The sequence below is a fragment of the Oryza sativa genome, chromosome 1, assembly GCF_034140825.1.
Source record: "Oryza sativa Japonica Group chromosome 1, ASM3414082v1".
NCBI classification, from domain to species: domain Eukaryota; kingdom Viridiplantae; phylum Streptophyta; class Magnoliopsida; order Poales; family Poaceae; genus Oryza; species Oryza sativa.
The window spans coordinates 40,853,797-40,879,778 of NC_089035.1; the positions used below are offsets into that span (position 1 = coordinate 40,853,797).

General features: G+C 42.9%; 5 protein-coding genes and 1 long non-coding RNA gene across 7 annotated transcripts; 5 read left to right on the forward strand and 1 right to left on the reverse strand.

Annotated features, from left to right (window-relative positions):
• Positions 1-1,752: 1,752 nt before the first annotated feature.
• Positions 1,753-10,076, forward strand: LOC4327748 (mannosyl-oligosaccharide glucosidase GCS1). Of its 2 annotated transcripts, none has more exons than XM_015765388.2 (22): positions 1,753-2,167; positions 2,624-2,697; positions 3,048-3,299; positions 3,531-3,705; positions 3,847-3,933; positions 4,049-4,117; positions 4,242-4,338; positions 4,614-4,696; positions 4,977-5,084; positions 5,276-5,397; positions 5,525-5,632; positions 5,725-5,798; positions 6,096-6,221; positions 7,259-7,326; positions 7,534-7,683; positions 7,768-7,818; positions 8,282-8,338; positions 8,428-8,574; positions 8,668-8,759; positions 9,120-9,229; positions 9,332-9,395; positions 9,487-10,076. In XM_015765388.2, the coding sequence occupies exons 1-22, from the start codon at positions 1,817-1,819 to the stop codon at positions 9,638-9,640; spliced, it is 2,619 nt and encodes an 872-aa protein (XP_015620874.1). In that variant the 5' UTR covers positions 1,753-1,816; the 3' UTR covers positions 9,641-10,076. The 2 variants fall into 2 exon arrangements, with proteins under 2 accessions (XP_015620874.1, XP_015620875.1); XM_015765389.3 differs by having other exon boundaries at positions 2,017-2,167; positions 3,161-3,299.
• Positions 10,077-11,035: 959 nt separating this feature from the next.
• On the forward strand, positions 11,036-13,968 carry LOC4327749 (probable arabinosyltransferase ARAD1). The gene is made up of 4 exons (XM_015765390.3): positions 11,036-11,752; positions 12,497-12,793; positions 12,948-13,043; positions 13,199-13,968. Exons 1-4 carry the CDS (start codon positions 11,249-11,251, stop codon positions 13,613-13,615), a joined length of 1,314 nt encoding a protein of 437 aa, XP_015620876.1. The 5' UTR covers positions 11,036-11,248; the 3' UTR covers positions 13,616-13,968.
• A 2,005-nt stretch (positions 13,969-15,973) lies between these two features.
• On the forward strand, positions 15,974-19,199 carry LOC4327750 (exocyst complex component EXO70B1). The gene is made up of 2 exons (XM_015760567.3): positions 15,974-18,078; positions 18,780-19,199. Exon 1 carries the CDS (start codon positions 16,112-16,114, stop codon positions 18,050-18,052), a length of 1,941 nt encoding a protein of 646 aa, XP_015616053.1. The 5' UTR covers positions 15,974-16,111; the 3' UTR covers positions 18,053-18,078; positions 18,780-19,199.
• Positions 19,200-19,552: 353 nt separating this feature from the next.
• LOC4327751 (SNF1-related protein kinase regulatory subunit gamma-1) lies at positions 19,553-21,439 on the reverse strand. The gene is made up of 2 exons (XM_015760575.3): positions 20,279-21,439; positions 19,553-19,985 (listed from the first exon to the last, which is right to left on the reverse strand). Exons 1-2 carry the CDS (start codon positions 21,304-21,306, stop codon positions 19,706-19,708), a joined length of 1,308 nt encoding a protein of 435 aa, XP_015616061.1. The 5' UTR covers positions 21,307-21,439; the 3' UTR covers positions 19,553-19,705.
• On the forward strand, positions 19,680-20,099 carry LOC136354900 (uncharacterized). Its single transcript, XR_010738761.1, has 2 exons — positions 19,680-19,822; positions 19,914-20,099. It is a non-coding gene; the product is annotated as an uncharacterized lncRNA (long non-coding RNA).
• Positions 21,440-21,672: 233 nt separating the features above from the next.
• Positions 21,673-25,570, forward strand: LOC4327752 (probable mitochondrial import receptor subunit TOM20). Its single transcript, NM_001401719.1, has 6 exons — positions 21,673-21,910; positions 22,058-22,136; positions 23,211-23,380; positions 23,561-23,608; positions 23,896-23,976; positions 25,003-25,570. Exons 1-6 carry the CDS (start codon positions 21,809-21,811, stop codon positions 25,129-25,131), a joined length of 609 nt encoding a protein of 202 aa, NP_001388648.1. The 5' UTR covers positions 21,673-21,808; the 3' UTR covers positions 25,132-25,570.
• Positions 25,571-25,982: the final 412 nt, after the last annotated feature.

Here is a 25,982-nt window from a genome sequence, read left to right on the forward strand (position 1 = left end):
AATGTACATCATATTCCTATGATTGACAAATAATCATCCAAAAAGAAAAAAAAAAGGAAAAATAAACATCCACACGAGAGACTACTGTTCTCTAGAAAAAAAAACATAGATGTAACTACATTATATCTCTTTTTATGTCTTTCTCTACAAATAGTGTTAACAATTAGCACAAATAATTTTAACAAATTTCATTGAATGTTAGTCCCATGAATATGCATAGGTAAATTAGATGTATAATAGAAGAAAAAAAATCAAAACCTATATTAACTTGTATGTTAGCAAAAGATCACAATTTGACCAAATATTTTTTTAGTGGTCATCACCACTGAAACTATTGGATTTTTCAAAGTAGAGTCCAATGATCAACTCTGCTAATCTTTAAAAGAGAAAATTATATATGTACCACTAAAATTTAAAATTTAGTAGTATCGATTAACACCATAAATAAATTATGTATACTCTATAAAATAAATTGATTCAAAACATTTAAAAAATATTTTCATCACCTGTATTTTCTCTTACTCATACCCTAAAGGGCGCCAAGCATGGACCTCAACTGGCTACATTATAGTAACTACGGCAAGAGTACGCATTATTGAGCAGAAGTGGTCCGAGTAAGAGGTCACCATTGATAATAGAGCTCAACTAGCCTACTTACCGATGCAATCCTTTATAAAATAGTGCTCCAAGCTTGTCTTGAGGAGCACAACTATATCAATAAGGGACACATGAATCAAGGCATTGGAGAAAAAAGGCTTAGCGGCTATAGTCGGCTTCACTGGTTATTAAAGGGATATTCATATATAAGTTAATGATTTTATCATATTAATTAATTATTAGATGTGGTATTTTTAAATATTTACATATAGATTCGGATACCTGTAAGGTATGAGTACTTGCGTATGAAGTACATATGAATTTTATATGGTATTAATTATGTATTGGGTTTATTTGTGGATAGAGATGCAGTTCTAACTATTAAAAAATATCTATATTTCAAGACAACGATAATAAGTAGTGGTGATAGATGAGGGCAAAAAGATTTTTGTTTGGATATGATGGACATTATTATAATTTAGTATGTCAAAATTTATGGTTTATTTCTTATAGTGAATATGGTGAGATAATGCTTTTTTAGGTTTTTTTTAAACAATAAATAAATTGCCCGCGCAACTGCGCGGGCTTTCTTCCTAGTAGATGTTAATGGATGTAGATATATATATCTATCTAGATTTATTAACATCAATATAAATGTGGAAAATGCTAGAATTACTTACATTGTGAAACGGAAGAAGTAGGATGAAACATGATGGATGCACATTGATAACAAGCATTGAGAATCTTCATTTTAACAGCGATTCATTTTTTCTAAAAAAAATCATCGAATATAGTGAACAGAAACTAGTACTCAGCAGTCAGCACCCCGCAAAAAAAAAAAAGAAACTAGTAGTACTCAGCAGTGAAGGCCTCGCTTAGATAAGACCATTAAGGCCTATCCACGTGGTGCCCCAAGAAGGATTGAGGCCACATGTGGATGGGCCGAGATACTGAGGCCCATTAAAACGAGGCCCGAACGGCTGAACATGGTCAATTTTCCCTCACCCGATGCGTGGAAGGCGTAATCCCAAATTACATTTCAAGCTGGAACTACTCGTATCCATCACCGGAAGGCGTATTTTGATAGTTACGCCTATCGAACGGAAAGACGGGACTAGTGTAGAAACAACCCAAACCCCTCGTCTCAGTCTCCCCAAGTGGCGGCGAGTCCTCGGACCAAACCAACCAGAGACGCGGAGATCGCCGGGATTTTTCTCCGATGAGCGGCGGCGGCGGCAGCAGCAGTGTCCGGCGACCCGTAGCCGCCGCCAGGAGCCGCTCAGGTCCAGAGCCGGACGCGCGCCGGGCGGCCGCCGCCGCCGCCGCCGCCGCCGCAGCAGCAGCGCGGCGCCGTGGCCGCGGCGACCATGGCCCCCTGCGGCTCATGGAGGTGAGCCCACGGAACCTCCTCCTTGTAGGGACTGCTTCCGTCGCCCTCCTCGCCGTCGCCTTCGTGGTGTATACCGGCGTGTGGCAGGGTAAGGCGGATGGGGAGGTCGAGACGCCTCTGCGCAGGGCCGTGCGCTCCGTCACGCCGCTTGACGCGCCCAGGATGATGGATCTGCCTCAGGTGATGACCATTAAGTTCGTCGCATTGTTTCTTCAAGCCTCCAATGCTCTGTGAAATAGCTTTAGATTACAATCTCGCGCGGTTGTAGTCTATTAGTGCGCTTCTGCTTAATCTGCTGCAACAGTAGTAGTTAAGAACTTAATTGAATTGTGTAAAAATGCTAGGAGAATAACGGAATCGACCACTGCTTGTTTGGATTTTACAAGGGCTGCTTTATGTTTGAACCACATAGTGGATACGACTGGTTTGTCATAGGTAAAATGAATATGAATTGTGCATAGCCGCAAATGTCATCTGAGCTAGGACAGACGACCTAAAATGTACCAGTTTCTGTTAAATATCCTCCTGTAAGCTAGTTCTGATTGATTTATACGTAACATCATGTTATTCCATACTGTTGAGTTTGGATGGTAATTATGGTTAGCTTTCTGATGGCTCATAGTTGACTGTTTACAGTTCCAAGGAGATCACAAGGAAAGCTTGTATTGGGGTACCTACAGGCCGAATGTATATCTTGGAATTCGTGCAAGGTGCTTAACTTTGATCTTCCCCTTGATTCTTATAGCGTGCTAATTTAAGCAATTCAGTTCTCTTAGTCCACCATGGCATGCTAGAAATATGCAGGGAAGTTCATATTGCTAGCATCATATGTTTTTTATGCTTTAAACACTTCTATGGAGTTTTGTTCCCATTTGCTTAGTCCATATGTGTCGAGAACAAAGATGTTGTTATATTTCCTGCTTGATTCCTTGAATGCGTATTGTTTTTGTTTCTGGTTTAGAATGTTGCCACCTTACCACCTCATAGTTGGAATTCTATTGCTGTATGATGATGATATGGTGGCACTCTCAACTTCTTGCTAATAGTATTTCTATTTCAGAACCCCGTTGTCTCTAATTGCTGGGATAATGTGGATTGGTGCAAAGAATGGGCAATACTTTCTTCGTCATGTTTGCCAAGATTCTGATGAGCTTAGCACATATGGGTGGACAGATCACAATGGGAGGGATTATGGACATCAAGTGTTGGTTGATCATGGCTTGTTGTTGACCACGAGTTTCCTGAAAGAGAAAGGAGAGGGTAGCGGTTATGGTGGAGATTGGGCAGTTCGATTGAATGCGAAGACTGATGGGTAAGTGTATATTTGTCAGTTACAAAACTGAAAAGTTTTTTTTACTGAAGAGATGTAAACAATTTTCCAGTTTTAAGTACAAGGTGAAAAGACCAATAAATTTTACTGGATTGACTTTTTCATTCCCTATTCACAAACCAGGATGATATTAACAATCATTTATTTGCTACCTATATAAAGTTACCAAAGGAACCAAAAGAAATTTATTCCATGTAGTTATACTTAATTTAGGCCAAGTTTAAGTGAAGACCAAGAAAGCACCACACACCTGTTTTTCTACATCGCGGATGAAGCAGGGAACTCAATCACTATGGATTCGCATATACCTTCGTCAAGAGGTCATGTTCTTTTGGCATCTGGATCCCGTGAGGAGATTGGTGATTGGAAAGTCTATTTGAGATCTGAGGTAGCATATTTCAGTATGCTCGTCACATTGTTGCTACTATTTTTTTATTTTTCTATTTTACTCGCTACTGGTATATAGCATTACAATTCCATATAAACTGATGTTAATATTGACATGTACAGAACTGTGTTTTTCTCGCAGGAAAATTTGGAAATTCACAGAGCTGGATTCAAATCAATTAGTATGCACAATCTAAGTGACCTAGTACAGCAAGCCCTTGCGACTAATGTATGTCTTAGCTCCTTACATTTACCTTTTTTTTTGGGGGGGGGGTCAAAAACAAGTCTCAGTTTTTTTTTATGAACTCAAGTTGCCATTTAGCTGCTCCTGTGTACCTTTCTAGGCAATGCAAAGTGGGAACCTTAACCTTCCAGACATGGCAGAAGATTCTTCAAATGTAATAGTATATCAGGTGCGTCAAAGATGAAAAAGAAAGTTATTCTGTCAATATGAGAATCCAATGAGTCAACGTACACCCAGATTTAAATAGTGTTCTCTTCCGGCATTGTGATCTATGCTCTCTCTCATCTTCACAGGTTTCCATGAAACGTTCTGCCGAAGTCGACATAGTCTTCTTGTCAGGGGCCGCCTCAGAAAACCCAATGATTGAAGAGCGCATTAACAGGCTAACAGGTGACTCTACTGCATAGCTCATACTGCATGGAGATAGGATATGTGATTTTCCTTTTGTTCTATTCATTTTGGGATGGCAATCATGCCATAGATACCATGTCCTCCATAATTTGGTATGCATAGGCTCTTGACCTTTTCTTTTGCTGCCTTGCATTTGGTATCCATTCCTTTTTTTTCCTTGCCTGCATCTTTTCCTTCTGTTGAACCTGAAATTCAGAGATGTTGAAAGCAATATTTCATCTTGCTTGTTGATTTTATATCACTAATGTTGCCAGGTCCTGTTCTGAGCACTCGTCTTGAATCAAAACAGAAGGATTTTGAAAAGAGATATGACCAAATTTTCAATGCAAATAATAAGGTGTGATCTCTTGGATGAGCTTTGTAGTTTTGACAATCTTCTTTTAGCAGTCTATACAGTTGTTTTCTTCTCATTATGCTCCTGTTCCTATGATTATATAAAATTGCTATTGCGTATAAATGATAGTGTCCTTGCCATTTTGTTCAAGTCTGTACACTTTTCATAGTTGAAAGAACCTTTAAAAGCTATTTTTCCCCTGGAAGATAAGTAGTGTGACTGGCTGCATAATCAGAAGAAAGTTTGTGATGGAGCAGTTGATATTATTGTTTCACTGATGCAGATTAATCCCAAAGAATTATCTGTTGGTGTTGCTGCTTTATCAAATCTTCTTGGTGGAATTGGCTATTTCTATGGGCAGTCAAAAATTGCACTTCCAAAAGGTTTTACAGTAAGTTTTAGAGTGTTACCTGATAATTAGATCCTTTTCCTAATAGCTATTGCAGCTGAACTTTATGCTATCTGATTTAGTCCCCCCCCCCCTTCTTATTACTGTGCTATCTTTTGTAGATCTGATATAAATCCTAGGCGATTACACATCACACTCAAACAAAATCTAATGCTTCAAGAGTTTCCTTGCAGCAAAAAAATGGGGATAAATATATCCCATATTGGCCAGCTGCACTATATACAGCTGTGCCTAGTCGCTCATTCTTCCCAAGGGGATTTCTATGGGATGAGGGCTTCCATCAGTTAGTCATTTGGTAAGCATTTCATCGATCTTGATGTGTAGCGCAGGGCTTCTGCCACTATATCATCACTCGCTTTTTTTTTGAATCTGTGCTGGTATTATTGCTGCTTGTTTAACACATCCTTGATGGTGATGTATAGGCGCTGGGATGTGCATATATCGATGGATATAATTGGTCACTGGTTAGATCTAATAAATGCGGATGGATGGATTCCTCGGGAGCAAATATTAGGAGCTGAAGCTTTAAGGTGGTTCCCCTGGCGAGCAATGAACCATTGTCATATCTAGCTATGAGTTTAGAGTGTCAGTTCTTATATAATCTGTTTTTACATTTCTGCAGTAAAGTTCCTGAGGAATTTGTTCTGCAGTACCCTTCCAATGGAAATCCCCCAACCTTATTTCTTGCACTGCGTGGTGAGACAATGCTTTCTTCCTTGCTCTTCACTGTCATGACACATTAAATGCAGTATAGCAGTACTGTTGAGAATCAAAGTATCTAAATTATCTGACTTGAGTATATCTCAGAAAATCAAGTTACCACAAAAACATTATTTTGCACTGTTTTCAGTGCGTTTGTCTCAAATTTATAATATTGAGAATTTTCACGCTGTCTGCGATTTTGGTTTAGCACAACAAGGTTGCTACTGTATGGAAGTGCATAAACTGTGATCGAACATCCTATTGAGTTTAACTTGCCACTTTTTGGTACAGATTTGGCAAGTGGAATACATGCAAACCAGTTTTCAGATGAGGAATCTGAAAAGATATCCACTTTCCTTAAAAGGGCTTATGTAAGGCTGAACTCTTGGTTTCAGTGGTTCAATAGCACACAAACAGGTGAGTTAAGTTATGACATTTTATGGTCCATACTATTTATTAGGAACTTGGTAACCAATGATGCTTGATTGCTTGTGAATAACTGCAGACAGAATAACCTGCCCTCTTTCTGGCAAGTATGGAATTTGTATGGATTGGATCTTCACTTTAATTTAGGCCTATTATTATGTTAATTAATGTTCAGAAAATACATGCCTGAACACATGAACATGATGAGCCATTAATATCTTACTTTTCAGTAAAAAAAAGGGTGATATTTTGGGGATGCATGCAGTCAGTGTATCTATTTATAGCTTTATAAATATTTTGATTGGATATACAAATATGACATGTTCACATTTTATGAATGGTTTGATTGGATAAAAGAGTACTATCATAAATTATAGTTTTATCATTTTTTAAGTGTACTATCATATTTGTGATTTGTGAATAGGATTGTGACCAGCAAAATTTTCTGGCCGTTTTGTCTTGCAGAAGCTACTAGTTTTTGCATCAGTTTTGGATGATGTTAGTCTTCAGATATCCCTGGCACTCTATATTTTACATACACTCAAGGCAGTGCATGCTATATGAAATAATAATTTTGATCGTCAACTTATTCAGTAGTCGTTGTTTCACTCATTTACTGTTCCTGGACGAGAGAGTTATGAACCCAAATTCCTGACTCTTTAGAAAGTAACTTTAATTCACTGCCACCCAAGAGGAACCATGCAATTGAGATGTTCAAACTTACTTAGCGAAGGGAATAACCTTCTGCTCCTGTGCTAAGCAAAATTTAGCTTAGTGTCATTGCAAACTATAGCCACCATTCCACATAGCTAGAAATTATGCAATTACTGTTATCTTTACCTTTTCCATCACCTTGTTGATTGTTTTTTTCCTTTTTGGCGGACATTGTTGATTGTTATGTCAATGAACATTGGCTGTACTTTCCATGTGTGGAATAACCAATATTTTTGTTTGTCATGCCAACTTTTTTCACCTTCGACTTATCTATCCTATATAGCTTCTTTGACTTTCAAACTTGTTTTTTTTAGGGAAATACGAAGGCACCTTTTATTGGCATGGAAGAGACAGCATGGCCACCAGGGAGTTGAATCCGAAGGTTTTGGAACACTTCATAGTTGCTTTCTTCCACAGACTAATTGGTCCCAAATAATAGCAAAAGAAATTTGTTTTTGAGCTTTTGTCATGCCTACATTACAGTTTATGTTTTTGAGCTTTTGTCATGCCTACGCTACAGTTTCTTGCCTTGTCTTTCTATGTCATTTCTACTAACCGTTCACTCCTGATGTTGCTGACTACTCTACAGACTTTGACATCTGGTTTGGATGACTATCCACGGGCATCTCATCCTAATGATGAAGAGCGCCATGTTGACCTCCGGTGTTGGATGCTTTTAGCTACGAATTGTATGTGCTCAATTGCAGAGTTTCTTAAAACAGACAGCTCTCTTGAGAAGGTACTGCAGAGTGAATGGACTGTGCCTTATGCTTTGTCTCAGCCTTTGGTTCTCTTGAAAAAAATCTGTCTTGAACTTCTACAGGATTACTACAAGATGTCAAATCAACTTTCAGATTTTGGGATACTTAACAAGGTATTGCTCTGAGAGTTCTGACTGTTTCTTCTTGTTCTGAGCTTTTGTCCTTTTTAGGTCAGATAGATACTTAATCTGCATATCAATCCACCAATGGCTGCTACATTTTGGATATAATTAATGGCTTGATACTCCAACACTAACACTTGCGCCTATAACAATAATGGTTTCTTATATTAACATTTTACATACTAGACGAAGCTAATAGTTTTTGTTTTGTGCTTGGTTTTCTGTTCGTGATCATTGCAATATTATGGTTACATACTTATATATGCCATAAAGATAATAAACTTTGCATAAACGCCTGCTGTGTCAGGAAGTCTTACTTTTGATCAAACGTTCAAAGATCATATAGCAACTAAAATGGTTTTTATCAATTGCCGCCAATCATTTTGTGTCACAGGAAGGGTTTTGATGGTCACATTTATCCTATAGTAATTTGAAAGTATTGGCATTTTTACAGATGCACTTGGATGATAAAACCGGTGCCTATTTCGACTATGGTAACCACACAGAAAAGGTCTCTCTTGCAGTTCCTCTATCTTGCCATCTTGCCTTTCGGACATGATTCATAACTTTCAAACTCTGATGACAATATTATTCTTACAGGTTCGATTGAGATGGTATGAAGTTAGAGAGAATGATGTTATGAGACGAGAGCTTTTGCGTGAAACATTACAACCCCCTCAGCTGCAATTAGTACCTCATGTCGGTTATGTCAGCATGTTCCCTTTCATGATGGGGGCCATTCCACCTGTATGCTCTTTACCTACATATACTTGTTCTCACTTTTACCAATCCAGTGATGCTCATCCCCTAAAGTATTAACTACCATTCAACTCTGTTCAGGAATCATGGGTTCTTGAGAAGCAGCTTGATCTTATATCAAATAGCTCTATCCTGTGGACAAATTACGGACTTCGGTCACTTTCTCGAACAAGGTATATATAAAGATAATAACTCATTTAACCTGAATCATGGGCAAAATTTCCTACTTGATCTCCAGCAACCTAAACTTGCATCAAGACGATTAGTTATGAAGCTGATACTTCTGGAATAAATGAGATATTTCATTTCATTTATTTATTTGAAAAGTGTAATTTCTTTAGAGGATCCAATACTCAATTGGTAAGACTTGTCCCGGGGGATGAAGTGGGTATAAGTCTGCATTGCCCCCAACACCTAAATGTTTATCGTTTGAGCTTGTTAATGAATTAAAATCAACATAACAATGTATACATAGCATTATTGTTTGGTCTTTTGGTTACTCTGATCTGAATTATCTGTTGTCCATGGTCCAGTTCAATATATATGAAGCGCAACACTGAGCATGATCCCCCATATTGGAGAGGTGCCATTTGGATAAACATGAACTACATGATTCTTTCAGGACTACACCACTATGCACATGGTAAACTCTATAACAGATGCTGCTAAACAACTATTCAGCTTTTACCCTTCTGTAAATTTTACTGTTTGCACGATGATCTAATAACATTGTTCTGCTCTGAAGAGGATGGTCCATACAAGGACAGGGCAAAGGAACTGTATGATGAGCTAAGATCAAACCTGATCAGGTATATCCCTCTCTCTTCCCTAAGCTGAATAAAATAGTTAAATTGCAGCCTCTTTAATAGATTGCTGTTGCTACTTTTGTGCTTCTTACAGGAACATCGTGAAGAATTACCATGAAACTGGGTTCTTCTGGGAAAACTATGACCAGAAGAACAAAGGAAAGGGTAAGGGTGCGAGGTCCTTTACTGGATGGACTTCGCTTGTTGTTCTTATCATGGGCGAGTCCTACCCGACCCTACATAGGTAAGCGAATATTCCAACAGAGAAACAACACAACAAATCCCAATTGGAAATTTGGAATGGAAGACCTGAACATGATTTAGCTCGATTTTGACCCCAAAGAAAAACCCTCGGAAAAACTTTGATCGTGGGGGTTTTGAACAATAACCGGTGATTACTCCGTGCTGCATATATGGTTTGTGCCTTCTTGAGACAGTAGTTACGTAGCTAATGATAACATTTATCCTAGATTCTGTAACTAGTGTCTCGATAAACATTTTTTTTGGGGCTTTGAGATCCCTTTGGAGGAGCAAAGTATGCACTAGAATCGAGAGGTAATGAAATTCTAACGTAATCTGCCCATGTCTACGCGTTGTTGGCTTCTTGCTGCAGTCTGTAGCGTTGGCCTTGTGTTAAACAATTTTTATGTTAAGAAAAGAAACTTGATCACGGGGATTCAGGGAGCTGTAACCTGTAAGGTCCATCTACGGCTAATGGAGTAATAGCTCGGCACTAATACAGTTCTTACCGTTTCTGCCATGAAGAAGAGATGACTACCCAAATCTGTCATGGTTCTCGTGGATCAATATTTGCCTGAGCCTTCGAGTGAACTTTGCTTGCTACTTCTGCAAGCATATGATCTCACTCTCTAATGCAAGCAAAGTACCGGAAGATTATCGTGATCGTACTGCAGCAGTAACAGCACGATCTTCTGTCATGAAAACGGATACTGCTAATACGACAAACTCAATCCCTACCATCTGTCCCGATAAAAACTAAACTAGGTGGAGTCTACCTGAACAATATAGTTGTCTAGATTCATTATGCTAGATGGACTCGAGTAAGAACAGATGACCTAAGAACAGATGAGACATTTGTCCAGATTTGAATCTGCATAGTCTGTACATATTCGTAGTATTAGAAAATGTCTCACTCGATCCTAGGTTCTTATATTTTTGGTATAGTATGTTCAAATTCGTAATACTAAAAAATATCTCAGATTATAAGGTCCTGTTTAGTTTACAGCAAACTTTCTCCAAACTCCTAACTTTCCATCACATCACATCACATACAAAACTTTCCTACTCACATAAACTCCCTACTTTTTTTTTCCAAACTACCAACTTTCCCCCAAACATCTCCCTAATTTTAGAAACTAAACACAACAATTCTTATATCTTGGGACCGGATGGGGCATTTGCATTTGTCTAGGGCCTGGTTTAGTTCCTAACTTTTTTTTTCAAACTTCCAACTTTTCCATCACATCAAAATTTTCCTACACACATAAACTTCCAACTTTTCCGTCACATCGTTTCAATTTCAACCAAACTTCCAATTTTAGCGTGAACTAAACATACTCTAGATTCAAATCTAGACATTCTGTACTAAGTTCTTATATTTTGGGACGATCGATTTTATTTTTAAAGAGAAAAAACAAGGAGAGAGAGGGAGGCGGAGACCCGTCACCATCGCACCACACATGGCGGACGGCGTCGCAACCACCGGAGCACAAGCTGCTGTTGCGACGCTACCAAATTCCCATCTCCACTAATAATAGCTGCGGCCACCGCCGCCGCCGCCGCCGCCTTGGTCACCAAATCCGCCTACGGCGGCGCCGGCGGTGGGGGGCATCGTCATGGCGTCGCCGAGCAGCCGCGCGGTGGCCGTCGGCGGCGCGCTCCTCCTGCTCCTCGTCTTCGCCGTCCCAACCACCTTCCTCTACCTCACCTCCGCCCCCGCCGCCTCCTCCCCGAGCCTCCTCCTCAACCTCAAGCCGTTCGGCGCCCGGTGCGCGCCCGCCGCCGCCGCCGCCCCGCCGCTCAGGGTCTTCATGTACGACCTGCCACGGCGGTTCCACGTCGGCATGATGGACGCCTCCGCCTCGGGGTTCCCCGCGTGGCCGCCGTCGGCGGGCGGGATCAGGCGGCAGCACAGCGTGGAGTACTGGATGATGGCGTCGCTGCAGGGCGGGGGAGGTGGGGGGAACGGGTCGTCGTCGGAGGAGGGGAGGGAGGCGGTGCGGGTGACGGATCCCGACGCGGCGGAGGCCTTCTTCGTGCCCTTCTTCTCGTCGCTCAGCTTCAACGTCCACGGCCGCAACATGACCGATCCAGAGACCGAGGCCGACCGCCTCCTCCAGGTGCAGTAAATCTCACACTTTTTCCTTTCAATTCAGCTGGTAATCCTGTTTGCAATGGCATGGCCTATGTTCTTGTGGAAATGCAGAGTCATGCCTACGAAATTTTGTGTTGTTCTGTCATGTCTTAATTTTTTGGAGTCATTTTGGTATGCACTGTGGATTGAGAGACTGCTGAAAGCAGCCAAATTTATCTGCTTCTCATAAAACTATGCTACATCATTCAATAGAACAGGCGAATTGTACTGGGGGAAAAAAATCAAGTAATCATTAAACAAAGAAGACGAGCACACCAAAGATGACATGTGGATGCGATAAACTGTATAGCTTTGGAAAAATGCTCTCATTTAGTTGGTGTTACATCACCATCAACCTCGCTATTAGCAATAATGGTTTCTCCAAATTCTGATAAACCATAGAAAAATGCCGTCTACTCTTCTTTGCTCAGTAATCTGTTGTGTGGTGCGGCATTTCCTTTTCTGTCATGACAATATATCGATTTATTTCTATGATGTTTGACAATTAGCTACCCTGAGTTATGGTGAGTATCAGGAATTTGGTTGTTTTATATATGATGATCATTTATGACGAATTGGTATGCTTTGATCACCTCCTTAGACTTTTTCATGTTGCTGGTGTGCAGTATGCTGCCATATAATAGTGTCAATGTGCCCTAGTTCTACATAATATAAACTAACTTCATGGCATTATAATTACACTGATTTGTTTTAGTTTATTTTCTTGTAGGTTGAGCTTATGGAGATTTTATGGAAATCTAAATATTGGCAACGATCTGCAGGCCGTGATCATGTGATTCCCATGCATCACCCAAATGCTTTTAGGTTTTTGCGTGATATGGTGAATGCATCTATTCTTATAGTTGCAGACTTTGGAAGATACACAAAAGAATTGGCTTCCTTGAGGAAAGATGTTGTAGCTCCATATGTGCATGTTGTAGATTCCTTCCTTAACGATGATCCACCTGATCCATTTGATGATCGTCCTACACTGCTTTTCTTTCGAGGGCGTACAGTCAGGAAAGATGTATGCAACTTAATTATTCCCTTCTCTGTGATCTATCATAATCTGCCTATTTAGCTCAGTGCTATTTTTGTTGGAACTGCTCTCGACATAAATAAATACCTAACTTTTGTGTTTCAAGAACATGACCTTTTTTGGGGCTCCTTTTTTTTTTCAGGAAGGGAAGATCCGTGCTAAACTTGCCAAGATTCTAAAAGGGAAGGATGGTGTGCGCTTTGAGGATAGCCTTGCAACAGGTGAAGGCATTAAAACAGTAAGGCCTTTGTCATTTGCACCTTACTTTTCTAATGTCATCTAAACGTATAGTGCCTTCTGCTATGGTTTGAACGTGCTAAGGTGATCTAAAGTCTTTCCTGTTGAGGTTTTCATAAGAGGGCATGACATTTAAAAATGGTTTACTCCTAACAGTCTACGGAAGGCATGCGATCATCAAAGTTTTGTCTCCATCCTGCTGGGGATACTCCTTCCTCGTGCCGACTGTTTGATGCAATTGTCAGTCATTGTGTTCCTGTGATTGTCAGCAGTCGGATTGAGCTCCCTTTCGAAGATGAGATTGATTACAGTGAGTTCTCCCTTTTCTTCTCAGTGGAAGAAGCTCTAAGACCTGATTATTTGCTCAACCAGCTCAGACAGATCCAGAAAACGAAGTGGGTTGAGATCTGGTCAAAGCTAAAAAATGTCTCTCATCACTATGAATTCCAGAATCCACCCAGGAAGGGTGATGCTGTGAACATGATATGGAGGCAGGTGAAGCACAAAGTCCCTGCAGTTAATCTTGCGATTCACAGGAATAGGAGATTAAAAATTCCAGACTGGTGGGGATGAACCTTGGTGAATTGTGTATATATTATCATATCGATGGGGCGACGGCTGAAGTGACATTTTTTGGGATGTATATGATGAAGTCATGCTGGTCATTCCTTGTGCACCATCAAAATCAAAATGGGTCCGAGTCTCATTCCACGCAGGTTTACTGACGCACTAACATTTTTGTCCCCTTTTTTGTTCCTTCTATGACATCCTAACTATTTTTTTCCTCTGATTTTTACGATATAGTGGAAGCAAATAAGTTGTATTAATGTTGTAGAGCAGATTTTCATCTGACAATACAAAGACACAAAGCACCTATGTTACATATCGGTCTATCGGATGTTGCAATGTATTCCCATTAGATACCACTCCTCTCTGTGATTGATACTTTTGTGTACCTTTTAGTTCTAGGAAGTTTCGTTATGTGTAAATATTTCGTCTCATAGCTTAATCATTTTGCTGGTTTTCGACTTCTGATGAGAACTCCTGCGGAAAGTTCTGATGAAACTTTTGTCAGGTTGTCGGGGTCATACACAGGTACACTTGTGTTTAAACAAACTTAAGTATCAAATCTAATCTGATGTTCTGGTTTAGTTTACTTTAGAAGGTGGGTAAAGGTTGTTGAAAAAATGGGGTGAAAGGAACGTTCCTCCGAGTCAGACCATCCTTGTTTAGTTGTTTATCTGCTTATCACATGGATCGACTTGCTGGAACATACCTAATATATATTTTTAGCTTGCACTGTAATTCCATTAATCTACTGCAAAATTGATCTATGTACTAAGCATGCGCAAAACTTAAAGGGGAAGATCTTAGATCATTTTTAGTACCAGTAGAGACCAAGATATCGATAATCGTTCTGCTGATTATACCAAAATCTTTTATTATAATACTGGTCTTTTTTGTCCCAGTTTCTTGCGGTTTTGAGCAAAGAAAGAACTATGATATGGAAATGCATGGGAGGTCGTGACCTAAAAGATAATCCCAACAAACCACTGACTTTTGCTGCTCTGTCTATGTGCATTTCTTGGTTGACCATCAAGAAGAACATCAGATACCATTTGCCACATCACAGAGATGAACAAAATATCTCAAAAAAAAAAAAAGAATGTCTAACCCTGGCACTGGCAGAGTCCAACTTTCCACTTCTCCAGCTATGCTGATGAGCAGCAAGCAGTACACCAGCTCATGCAAATCCAAGCATTTACAACTATAATAATGCAAGATCAACACAAAGGCACAAACCTGACATGAGCGTGACATTGCCTGGATGGCCGGATTAGAGCTGATGCATACAATCACCAGTTCACTACTGGAATCCATGCAGAACAAGACAGCACAGCAAAGTACTCCTTTTCTGTCAATTTCTTTCAAGCGACCGGTGGTTGGCTCTTGAGTCTTGATCCGTTTTTAGGGAATAATGTAAGTGATTAGTCCATCCAAAGGACAAACGAACAATACGATCACGAGGCCATGTGCTCGCCTTCCAAACTTTGGCTGGTTTTAGTGCAATGAACATAATGACATCAACATAATTTCAAACCAAGTGTCCACCTGACCTGTTTTAGTTTAATTTCAATTCTTTGACATGAAAGAACACACCCTGACCAGAACAAAATGTAAGCACCAACAAGACAATAGGAGAGGAGACCAAGGTCAACAAATACAACCTTAACCGCTTCAGTTATCGCAGTTATCAGACTTCTTGAGCCTCTATGAATCGAGAAACCGCTTGACAGATGAGTCTAAGTTCTTTAAAACTATTCAATTTTTCTCACATAATTTACTCAAATTCCACCTTTTTTCATCCGTAACTGATTTGTTATCACAGATATTGACAAAATTTTGTAACACATTGACAAGAGAATCCATACAGGAGATCATGATCATCCATCTCCTTTGTACTCAAGGCCCTGCTTAGTTCAGGGGTGAAAAGTTGTTATGTGTCACATCGAATATATGGACACATATTTGAAGTATTAAACGTATTATGATAATAAAACAAATTATATATTCCACATGTAAATTGCGAGACGAATTTATTAAGTCTAATTAATCCGTTATTAGCAAATATTTACTGTAGCACCATATTATCAAATCATGGTGCAATTAGACTTAAAAGATTCGTCTCGCAATTTACACACAATCTGTGTAATTAGTTTTTTTTTCTATATTTAATACTCATGTGTCCAAATATTCGATGTAAAAGATGAAAATTTTTTTGTTTGGGAAATAAACCTTAGAGAGTGGAGATGGAGTGCCGGCCGAGCAAATCCGGACCGTACGATAAAGCGAGGATTAGTGGGAGCATTAAGGCATCATCAAAACCACCCAGCGACTCATTCAAAACCACCCCCTCCAGCTCAGCGGATTAGCGACTCTAACACTAAGTCCATTTCGCCTCCTCCTCTCCCCTTCCCCTTCTCCTTCCCCTTCGCTTCCTCTTCTTCGCAGCGGTAGCAGCAACCTCCTCGACGTCGCGCTCGGGCTCGATCCCAACCGGAGAGGAGGATGGCGGCGGCGCCGCCGGGAGGGCAGGAGAAGGTGATCGCGGCGGCGCAGCACATCGTCAAGTCGCTCGCCAACTCCAAGAACGCCGCCGACGACATGATCCGGATACTCTCCGGGTTCGACGACCGCCTCACCTTCATGTCCGACCTCTTCCCGCCTCCCCCTCCCGCCGCCGCCGCCGTGAGGGAGCCCTCCGTCGTGGAGGAGGAGGAGGCCGGCCCCGATGACGCGCGGGAGGACGAGGTGGAGGAGGCGGCGGAGTTGGTGGAGCGGTGGGATTCTCCGGAGGAGGGGGATAGGCTGGTGTTCGATTCGGCGAAGGACGCGGGGGATTACCTGGGCGCGGCCGCCGTCCTCGTGGGGGCGCGCGGCGCGCGCGCGGAGGCGGCGCTGCAGGCGGCGATGGCGCGGCTGGAGGACGAGTTCCGCCACCTGCTGGCCCGCGGGATGTCGCCGCTCGCCGGGGAGGACCTGCACGCCTCCCTCCTCCGCCGCCTCTCGCTCACGGTGCCGTCCTTCGCCTCCTCCGCCTCTGACCTCGATTGCCCCTCCTTCGCCAGCCACACCGGCGACGGGGACGAGTCCGGCGGCGCGGGCGGCAGGGCCTCCGTCTCCGACGAAGAGATCTCCCCGTACCTCATCTCCCCGGACACCGTCGGCGCCCTCAGGGGCATCGCGGACGTCATGCTGCGCGCAGGCTACGGGCCGGAGCTGTGCCAGGTCTACGGCGAGATGCGCCGCGACACGCTCATGGAGTGCCTCGCCGTGCTTGGCGTCGACAAGATGAGCCTGGAGGAGGTGCAGCGCGTGGAATGGGGCGTCCTCGACGGCAAGATGAAGAAGTGGATCCAGGCGCTCAAGGTCGTCGTCAGGGGGCTTGTTGCTGAGGAGCGCCGCATCTGCAACCAGATCTTTGCCGCCGATGCCGAAGCCGAGGAGGATTGCTTCACTGAGGCAGCCAAGGGGTGTGTCCTGCAGCTGCTCAACTTTGGTGACGCAATTGCAATCGGGAAGAGATCGTCCGAGAAGCTGTTCCGCATTCTTGGCATGTATGAGGCGCTGGATGAGGTGTTGCCGGAGCTCGAGGGCTTGTTCTCAGGTGATGCAAGGGATTTCATCAAGGAAGAGGCTGTGGGGATACTCATGAGGCTTGGGGATGCGGTGCGTGGCACCGTTGCAGAGTTTGCAAATGCAATACAGGGGGAGACATCTCGGAGAGCGTTGCCCGGTGGGGAGATTCACCCACTCACGCGGTATGTCATGAACTATGTCCGACTGCTTGCAGACTATAGCCGCTCACTGAACCAACTTCTCAAGGACTGGGATACTGAGCTAGAAAATGGAGGTGACAACGTGAATATGACTCCACTGGGGCAGTGTGTGCTCATACTGATCACACATCTACAGGCCAAGATCGAGGAGAAATCAAAGCTGTATGAGGATGAGGCACTTCAGAACATATTTTTGATGAACAATCTGCTGTACATTGTACAGAAGGTGAAGGATTCAGAGCTGAAGACCTTGCTTGGCGATAATTGGATCCGCCAGCGTCGTGGTCAGATAAGACGGTACTCTACAGGGTACCTTAGGTCCTCATGGACGAGGGTATTAGCTTGTCTGAGAGATGATGGATTGCCACAGACAATGGGTTCATCAAGTGCACTCAAGGCTTCACTCAAGGAAAGGTTCAAGAACTTTAACTTGGCATTCGAGGAGTTATACAAGACACAGACAACATGGAAGGTTGTGGACCCTCAATTAAGAGAGGAGTTGAAGATTTCAATCTCAGAGAAAGTCCTTCCAGCATATCGTTCTTTTGTTGGAAGGTTCCGAGGTCAGCTAGAGGGTGGAAGGAATTCCGCAAGGTATATAAAGTACAACCCTGAAGATTTGGAGAATCAGGTCTCAGATTTTTTTGAAGGCAGAAGACCAAATGCTTGATCGATTAGTCATGTTTGATGGTTAAGGTGAGTACTAAACCCCTGATTGCACTTCCATAGAGTTTTATAGATTACTATAAGGTGTTGCAGTCAAGATCTTTTTGCTTGTATGTTGTTAAAGTTAATCTGGGAGTTAGTTTTGCAAGAACATAGTGATGCACTGCACATCAAATTAGCCTTTGGGATGTATGCTGCTACAACTTGAAATGTTCGATGAGATCTTGTCCTCATATTGTTAACGATTGAATTACTGCAGGCATATGTGTTATCTTTTTAGTTAATTTAATCAAGCAATGATCTATTGATCTGAGGAACTCTTGAACTACCAATCTGAATGATGGGCTTTTTAATGTCTCATGTGAACCATGGTTGGTTATGCTTCTTAATCTGCAACCTTGATTTATATAACTGTATATCATCATAAACATATTTAAAATGGCTCTTAAACAACAACCTTTTTTGAACCAGAAGTATAGATTCCATATACAGTTTTTTTGGAGAATATGATTTTAACTGAAAACCAGAGTTTAAGATATCTAACACCGTGGGTTGGCTTTAACATGCTATGTTGTCCTTTATAGGCAAATTGTTGACATGTTAATAGTAGCAGAAAAAAAATATTCCAATTTTGTTAGTTTTTGCTTGCCAATTTGTAGGAGAAACTTTTATAGGCATGTTTTTTTTTCCTTGAAAAATATGCTCACCAACCTGATCACTTTTCTGTTTAGGGATGTTTATATCAATGATTTTAGTTACAACTCCCTCATGAATTTCATTGGTGGCGCTATATTGGTAGCTTGATCTGCAAAGACCTTTGATAATCCGAAGATGGAAAGAAAAATCAGTTTTGCCTGTAGAAGAAGCAGTGTGAACTGCAAGCAAACAGAATTTTTTGGTATTGCGAAGCAATCGGAATTGGATACCTAGCTTTTGATCTATCAAGGTGCTGACTATATCAAGGTTCGACATGAAATTTAGGACACTGGACACTACCATGAGCTGTGTAATTCTTACATTTTTTTTTCTCATCTTTTGTTGATTGTAACATCTCGTGACTTGTTTGACATCGAAAGAATGGTTGGTGCTTGGCATTTTTTATGTACAATTCATACCAGTAGTTATATCAATACAGCCATTTGTTATGTGCAGTATAGTTTGTTGCTGATAAAAAAGGAGACCATAGTAAATTACTACATTGCTCCTATCATCATGTACTTGTCAATCTCTGATCATGAAGTGGTGTTGCAATTTCATTATACCTTCTGCTACGACTCCTAATCCATCAATTCATGAACTGATGTAATCGGGTGCAGTTTTCATCAATTATTATTGGTATCTTGTCTTCTGTTGCCTTCATGATACAAATGAGCAGGAATTTTGCTGGCATTGTCAGAGTCTCATTCCAGATTTCCAGGTGCGTCTTTTTAAAACATGAATAGAACCTTGGTGTTCCACATGTGGAAGCATTATGATAAGCTAGCTATGCATTAGTCACATTGTAACACAAACAAACTAAGGTGATCTTTCTAGAGGGTAAAAGGAGGAAATTGCAAAGAAAGAAACATCACATACTACACAAAAGGACCGGATCGAAAGAATGAAGTGATAAAAAAGAAACCTGATTTAATTTGGACTAATGAAAATGTTTTGGTTTTCAGACCCTGCTGTTCTGAGGTAGAGGGAAAACGCCATTGAAGAAGTCCCCAAAGTAGCCAGGCGGCTCGTACACCAGCTTGGCGATTATGTCTCTGAGAGTGATGAGCCCATCCAGGTTGCCTTGCTCGTCCACGACGTAGATCCTCTGCCTCTTCTCTGCATCCAGCTTGAAGATGATCTCCTTTATGCTCTCCTCCTTCTTGCAGGTCACGATGTTCATCTGCTTCTCGCCTGAACTCTGCCTCGCATTCGCGATGAACTCTTGCGCCGTCAGCGTCCTGCAAATTTGCAATTCGATTGATTCTGTCAACATTTTTTTCCCCAAGAAGACCGAAGGAGACCATCCAAATGTATAAGATAGATAAAAGTAAAAAAAAAAAACACGACAAAAAGCACATCCAAGAACCATGCGTTAACCACACAAGCAAAAATCACTGAGAGTGAAGTCTAGCACCAAAACGGCTTCTGCTATGCGTGACCGGTCGCCGCCGAGCCTACGACAACACCATAAAGACGAGACTCCGAAAACGAGGAGATGCAGATGTTTTTGAGGGGGGGTTTGGTTTTTGACCTGTAGTCCCTGTTGGCGTCAGAGGAGGCGAGGAGATGCTTGACGTCCTTGATCATGATGCTGCCGGTGGGCTTGCCGGCGTGGTCGACGACGGGGATGCCGCCGACGCCGCGCTTGCGCATGAGGCGGAATGCCTTGAGCGCCGGCTCGTCGTGGCGGACCTTGACGAGGCGGCTGGGGCGTATCATGGGGAGGCCGAGCTCGGTGAGCGACTTGGCGCCCCAGTCCTCGAACCAGTGGAGCCCCGCGCACTCGGCGAGCATGTGCACCACGGCGGCCTGCGTGATGACGTTGCTGATGGTGCCCTCGCCGATGTCCACCACGGGGAGGCTCTTCATCCGGTACTTGGACAGCAGCAGCAGCATCGTCAGGAACGTGTCCGAGCTCTGCAGCGCCAGGAATGGCGCCCACCGGAACGACCCGGAGATGTCCTTCACCTTCGTCTTGTTGAACAGGTCCGACGACGGCAGCGCGCCGAACGCCTCCGCGACCGCCCCCTCCGCCGACTGCTGCTGGTCGGGCGCCCTCGCGGCGGCGGCGCCCTCAAGCGCGACGGTGCCGAGCTTGGCCGCCAGCTCGTCGGCGCCGAGGTCGTCGGCCCTGGCGGCGGCGGCCTCGGACTGGTGGAGCAGCCAGACGGCGATGCCGGCGAACTCGACGACGCCGATGTAGCGGTCGATCCAGCTGGCGTCGTCGGGGGCGTCGACGTTGCGGACGGGGGCGGTGATGATCCGGTGGCGCGACAGGATGTCGACGGCCTCGGCGAGCGTGGCGTCGGAGGGGATCTCGACCACCTGCGCGCCGTCGAACGTGTGCGGGAACGACGCCACCGGGATGGCGTCGAAGCAGCTGTTGAGCCGGTCCCGGTCGCTCAGCTGCGGCTGGTCCAGGCTGTCCCAGATGTCCTCCACCCTCATCCCGATCTCCGCCTCCGGGCTCCACCGTGCGCTCCCCAGCGGGCTCTCCACCACCCTCTCCTCCCCCCGCCATTGCTCCTCCTTCGTCCTCACCTCCCTCCTCGCCTGCATCCCTGATACCTCCTCCTCCTCCACACACGCGCAATGCTTCCTTCTTCTTCCGAGGCGCCACCGCGATCTCAGCTATGTCCTTCCTCTCCAATGGCTTCGCGCGCGACAAGTGTTTCGCGCGCCGGGACTCTCGCTCTCGCACTCGCCGGAGACGACGATTGCTTTCCAGATGGGCTCAATTCCACCGGTGGGCTGGGCCGGGAGATATTTTCCTCCTGGACCCTTTCGCAAGTAACACGCGTCGGGTTTACACTTCACTGACAGGTGGGGCCGGATCGACCCGGGCCCACGTGTCAGCGTCTCCGGTAGAGCGGTGCGATCCCCCCCCCCCCCACAACTACCAATCTCCACGCCCACCTCCTCCTCCTCCTCCGTCCTCCTCTCTCTCCCCAAATCGAACATCGAGAGAGAGAGAGAGAGAGGTCTAAAACCCTAACCCCCGAATCGAATCTCGTCGGAAGCCGCCGCCGCCGCCGCCGCCGACGACGACGCCCGCGACGCCATGGACATGGGAGCGATGAGCGATCCTGAGAGGATGTTCTTCTTCGACCTGGCATGCCAGAACGCCAAGGTCACCTACGAACAGAACCCGCACGACGCCGACGTAAGCCCCTTCCTCGCCTCGAGCCTTTTTGAGACTCTGCTTGATTGCTTGCTTGCTTTTCCTGATGGTTTGGGTTGCTTCTGATTGGATGCGACGCGACGCGATCCGATCTGATGGTGGGTTTGTCTTTGTTGTTCTTCGTCGCAGAATCTCACGCGGTGGGGAGGCGCGCTGCTCGAGCTCTCGCAGATGCGGAACGGCCCCGAGAGCCTCAAGTGCCTAGAAGGTATACCGTGAGATCTCGAAACTTGGTTGTGCGGATTATTCGGTGATTTGGACTGTTTACTTGTAGAGATGTTGGAGTTGATGCTTCCTAGGGGCTATTGTAACCAATGGGATTGAGATTTCTGTGTGTGTTATTCAGCATTAATGGATTCGGTTGGTCTGGAAGGGCCAAATCTTTGCAAATCGTGTTCTACAAGTCAAGCTAATCCTTAGCAATTAGATTGACTTTTGTTCTCATGATAATTGAAAAGCTCAAACCTAATATATTGTTTGCTTAAAGTAAAAGGTACAATGTTCTTAAAGGAAAATTTGTCATGCTGTTTTATTAACAATAAGAAAAGGATAAAATCCTGCTGGTATGACATGGGAAGGTAATCACAACTTGTTCTGCCTAGTTTAGTGACTGGATAACTGTTCTACCCACGGTTATGTGGTTTTTCATTTCAGTACCTCAAACATTTAGGGCACTCGTAGGTGGTGCATTCAATTTCATTATATGCAGTTTAGGAACCGCTACTGTTTTCTGATGGTGCTTGTCTATCCATTCATGAGTTTAGACAACTTTGCATGTTTGATGTTTTCCTTTTTAAGGTATTATTTGGGATGAAAAAAAGAAGATGATGACGGGATTCATCAAAATCATTCAATAATCCAGCAGTGCACTACACATCAGATGATTAATGAGAAGAATGCTATTCTTCACCCAATTGTTCAGACTGAATAGTTTTTCCTGGGCCTACTGACATAATTTTATCAAGTTATATGTAAATGCTGGGAGCTGTTCGTTTGCTTGATGTATTTTGTTGATTCTTTGTTAAAGTTAAGAGTATGATCACATTTTAGCTAGGAAGTAGGATAATATGGTGGGTGCATAATCAAGTATTGGAATGGAAAGCAATTGATTGTTCTTGTGCCGTCTGGGCTGTTCAATTGAAGTAACAGTACTTTGTTGGTGGCTTAACATGCACATGTGTTATGAGTTTTGTTGCACATTAATTTGTGTATTTTGATGTCAGTAGAAGTTACTCAATTTGTTCAAATTGAAGTATACTGATCCAGTTAATTTTATTTATAGATGCGGAATCCAAGCTGGAGGAAGCACTGAAAATTGATCCCATGAAGGCGGATGCGCTTTGGTGCTTGGGAAATGCACAGACCTCTCATGGATTCTTCACTTCAGACACTGTCAAGGCCAATGAATTCTTTGAAAAGGCAACCCAGTGTTTCCAGAAGGCTGTTGATGTGGTATGTGTAGTTTGCTAGTATGCTTCCGCAAACACATTTCCTTGTTCCATGGTGGAGGCTGACCTGCAGTCCTGAAGTTGTGTGGCCTAAAACCGTCACAGGAGCCTCCTGATGTTCTTTTGCTGTAAAATAAGTGCCTTTTTTTATCTGGAAACTAATGTACAGTCCTGTTTCTTGTAGGAACCTGCGAATGATCTTTACAGGAAGTCATTGGATTTGTCATCCAAGGTGCTGACAACACTTTATGTTTAGCACTATTTGTGCGATCTTTGTTACAATAATGCTACCATTGGTTTATACGCTGCAAATAGAACATTTGAGGTCTCTAGTTAACAACTCTGATTACAGCAAGTTCTGACTACACCTTTCAAAGGATTTCATAATCCTAACTGCTTCACATCTTAACCTTGTACTCCCTCCAGTCATGACAGATTGACGCCCTATAATACATGCAGATGTTATGTTAAGAAGTGCTTGTATCATACTGTACTTACACTATTTGTTTCAAATCTCAGGCGCCAGAACTGCACATGGAGATTCATAGGCAAATGGCATCTCAGGCTTCACAAGCTGCATCCTCAACCTCGAATACAAGGGTATTCTGTCTTAACATTGCAGGACTTTACTCTCTTACCTGTCAGAAATAAGAATTGCACAGCTACTCTTTTTTCTTCCAAAATTTATATGGCTATCAATTTTTGTTATGTTTGCTGCCTATTTTCGAATCTTGCATGCATCTTCTTATTAAGCATTTTTCAGTAGGCAAATTAGTAAATTATTATTTTTACTTCCTAATGTACCTGTTTTGGGTTGGCTACACTTACATTGGTATGTGCTCTTTAGAGATGAATGTAAGTTGGAGATTTTCTTCCTGAGCATATATTGGCTTTGTTACTATTTCTCAAATAACAAAGATGATAATCTGTATTGTGGAAAATAGAGCAGCCCACCCCACATACAATTGTGAACTGGATATACTATGGTTATTATTAACTAGTAGAATAAGGTAACAGTAGTAGGGAGGCAGTACAAATTGATTTGGCGCGTCATTACTGTTCTGAGCAATTGAGCCAATCTATCTGCAAGGATCTCAGTAACTCTTTGTGTTGGATATATCTGTGTTGGTACTTACTACCTTGTTGAGTTGTTGGCCTATACACATCTCATTGTAGTCATTTGCTAGAAAGTTGAAAATTAGTCCCTGGGCTCTATTCTGACAACCTGCATAATCAATTGTGTACTCGGAGCATAAAGCTTTGACTCTAAGCGTTTTCAGTTTTAGCCATAAGTTGATATAGTAGTTTGGTTCAATATACTCCCAAGTAATATTATCTTACTTACATTGATTTGATTGTATTGATCTGATCCCAGAAGATTTGGCATAATTTTCACATGGTAGATTTTAAAATATATGTAGACAATGATCCTACATTTTCCATCCCTGCAAAGAACCCATACCCAAGTCAGGCTCGTGATTCTGAAATCCTTTGGGTATATGAGTATATTTTCTGATGAAAACTGCTAGCTGACTTTGATTTTTAACGTTATTCTGTAGCATGTATAACTGTTGCCTGATCCCCTTATCTTTCCCTTATCCAAACTGATAACGTGGTGGTTTGCAGCAATCAAGGAAGAAGAAGAAGGATAGCGACTTCTGGTATGATGTCTTCGGGTGGGTGGTTCTTGGGGTTGGCATGGTTGTCTGGGTGGGTCTTGCCAAATCTAATGCCCCGCCCCAAGCTCCTAGGTGAGGTGGGTCGTCTTCCAACACTACCTGCAGAAGGCAGCGTGCCTATGTTAGGTGCCTCAGACTTCAAATCTTGCTAGTGGCTAGTTAATCATGGAGAGGAACTGGTGTTTCCATGTTACAGTTTGGTCAGATTTTCAATGCCTGATATCCTTTTCCAGCTTTGATGAGGTTTAGATGAGTCATAAATCAACACTTATTGATACTTGTTTATCCCGGTATTGTTTTGAGGCAAAAACTATTATTACTATGTTTTGATCGTTTTATCAATGCTATCTGCATTATATATACTGCCACACTGGGTGCTATTGTATGGTGAACGGCATCCTTTCTTTTATTAAGCACATAATGCTCAGCTGTTGTCTGAATCCCAGAATTGAACCTGTGTAATCAGCACACTGTCTGGTTGTGGTTTTGTTGGGAACATCGTTTTCCTTGAATCATTACCCCTGATTGTTTTACGCCAAAAATATGTGCGATCTATTATCATGTCATCTCTTTTCGGAGTTTGTCGGAATCCTGTTGGCAGGCACGATGTAGGGCTGCCATCTTACCTGCACTCCAAAAGAATTGCCAGGATCTACTCTGGTAGACCTGGCGTGCCTCACAGCTGCACCCTATGCCGCTCCATGAGCGCACTGGTTTAACTTGGGCCCTGCTTATAACAATTCTCCCAGTCTTGATGGAACATGTAAAATCATCAGCCTTAGCTTACAAGCAAAATTCCGATCGGACTAACGGAGCCTTATTTTGATTACTTGAATTAAGCTGCTTCTTGACTGGTAATTAAGCTATAAATAGGATATATATGGAATAATCATTCGTAATATGTTTCGGTAGTACTGCATTTGGATA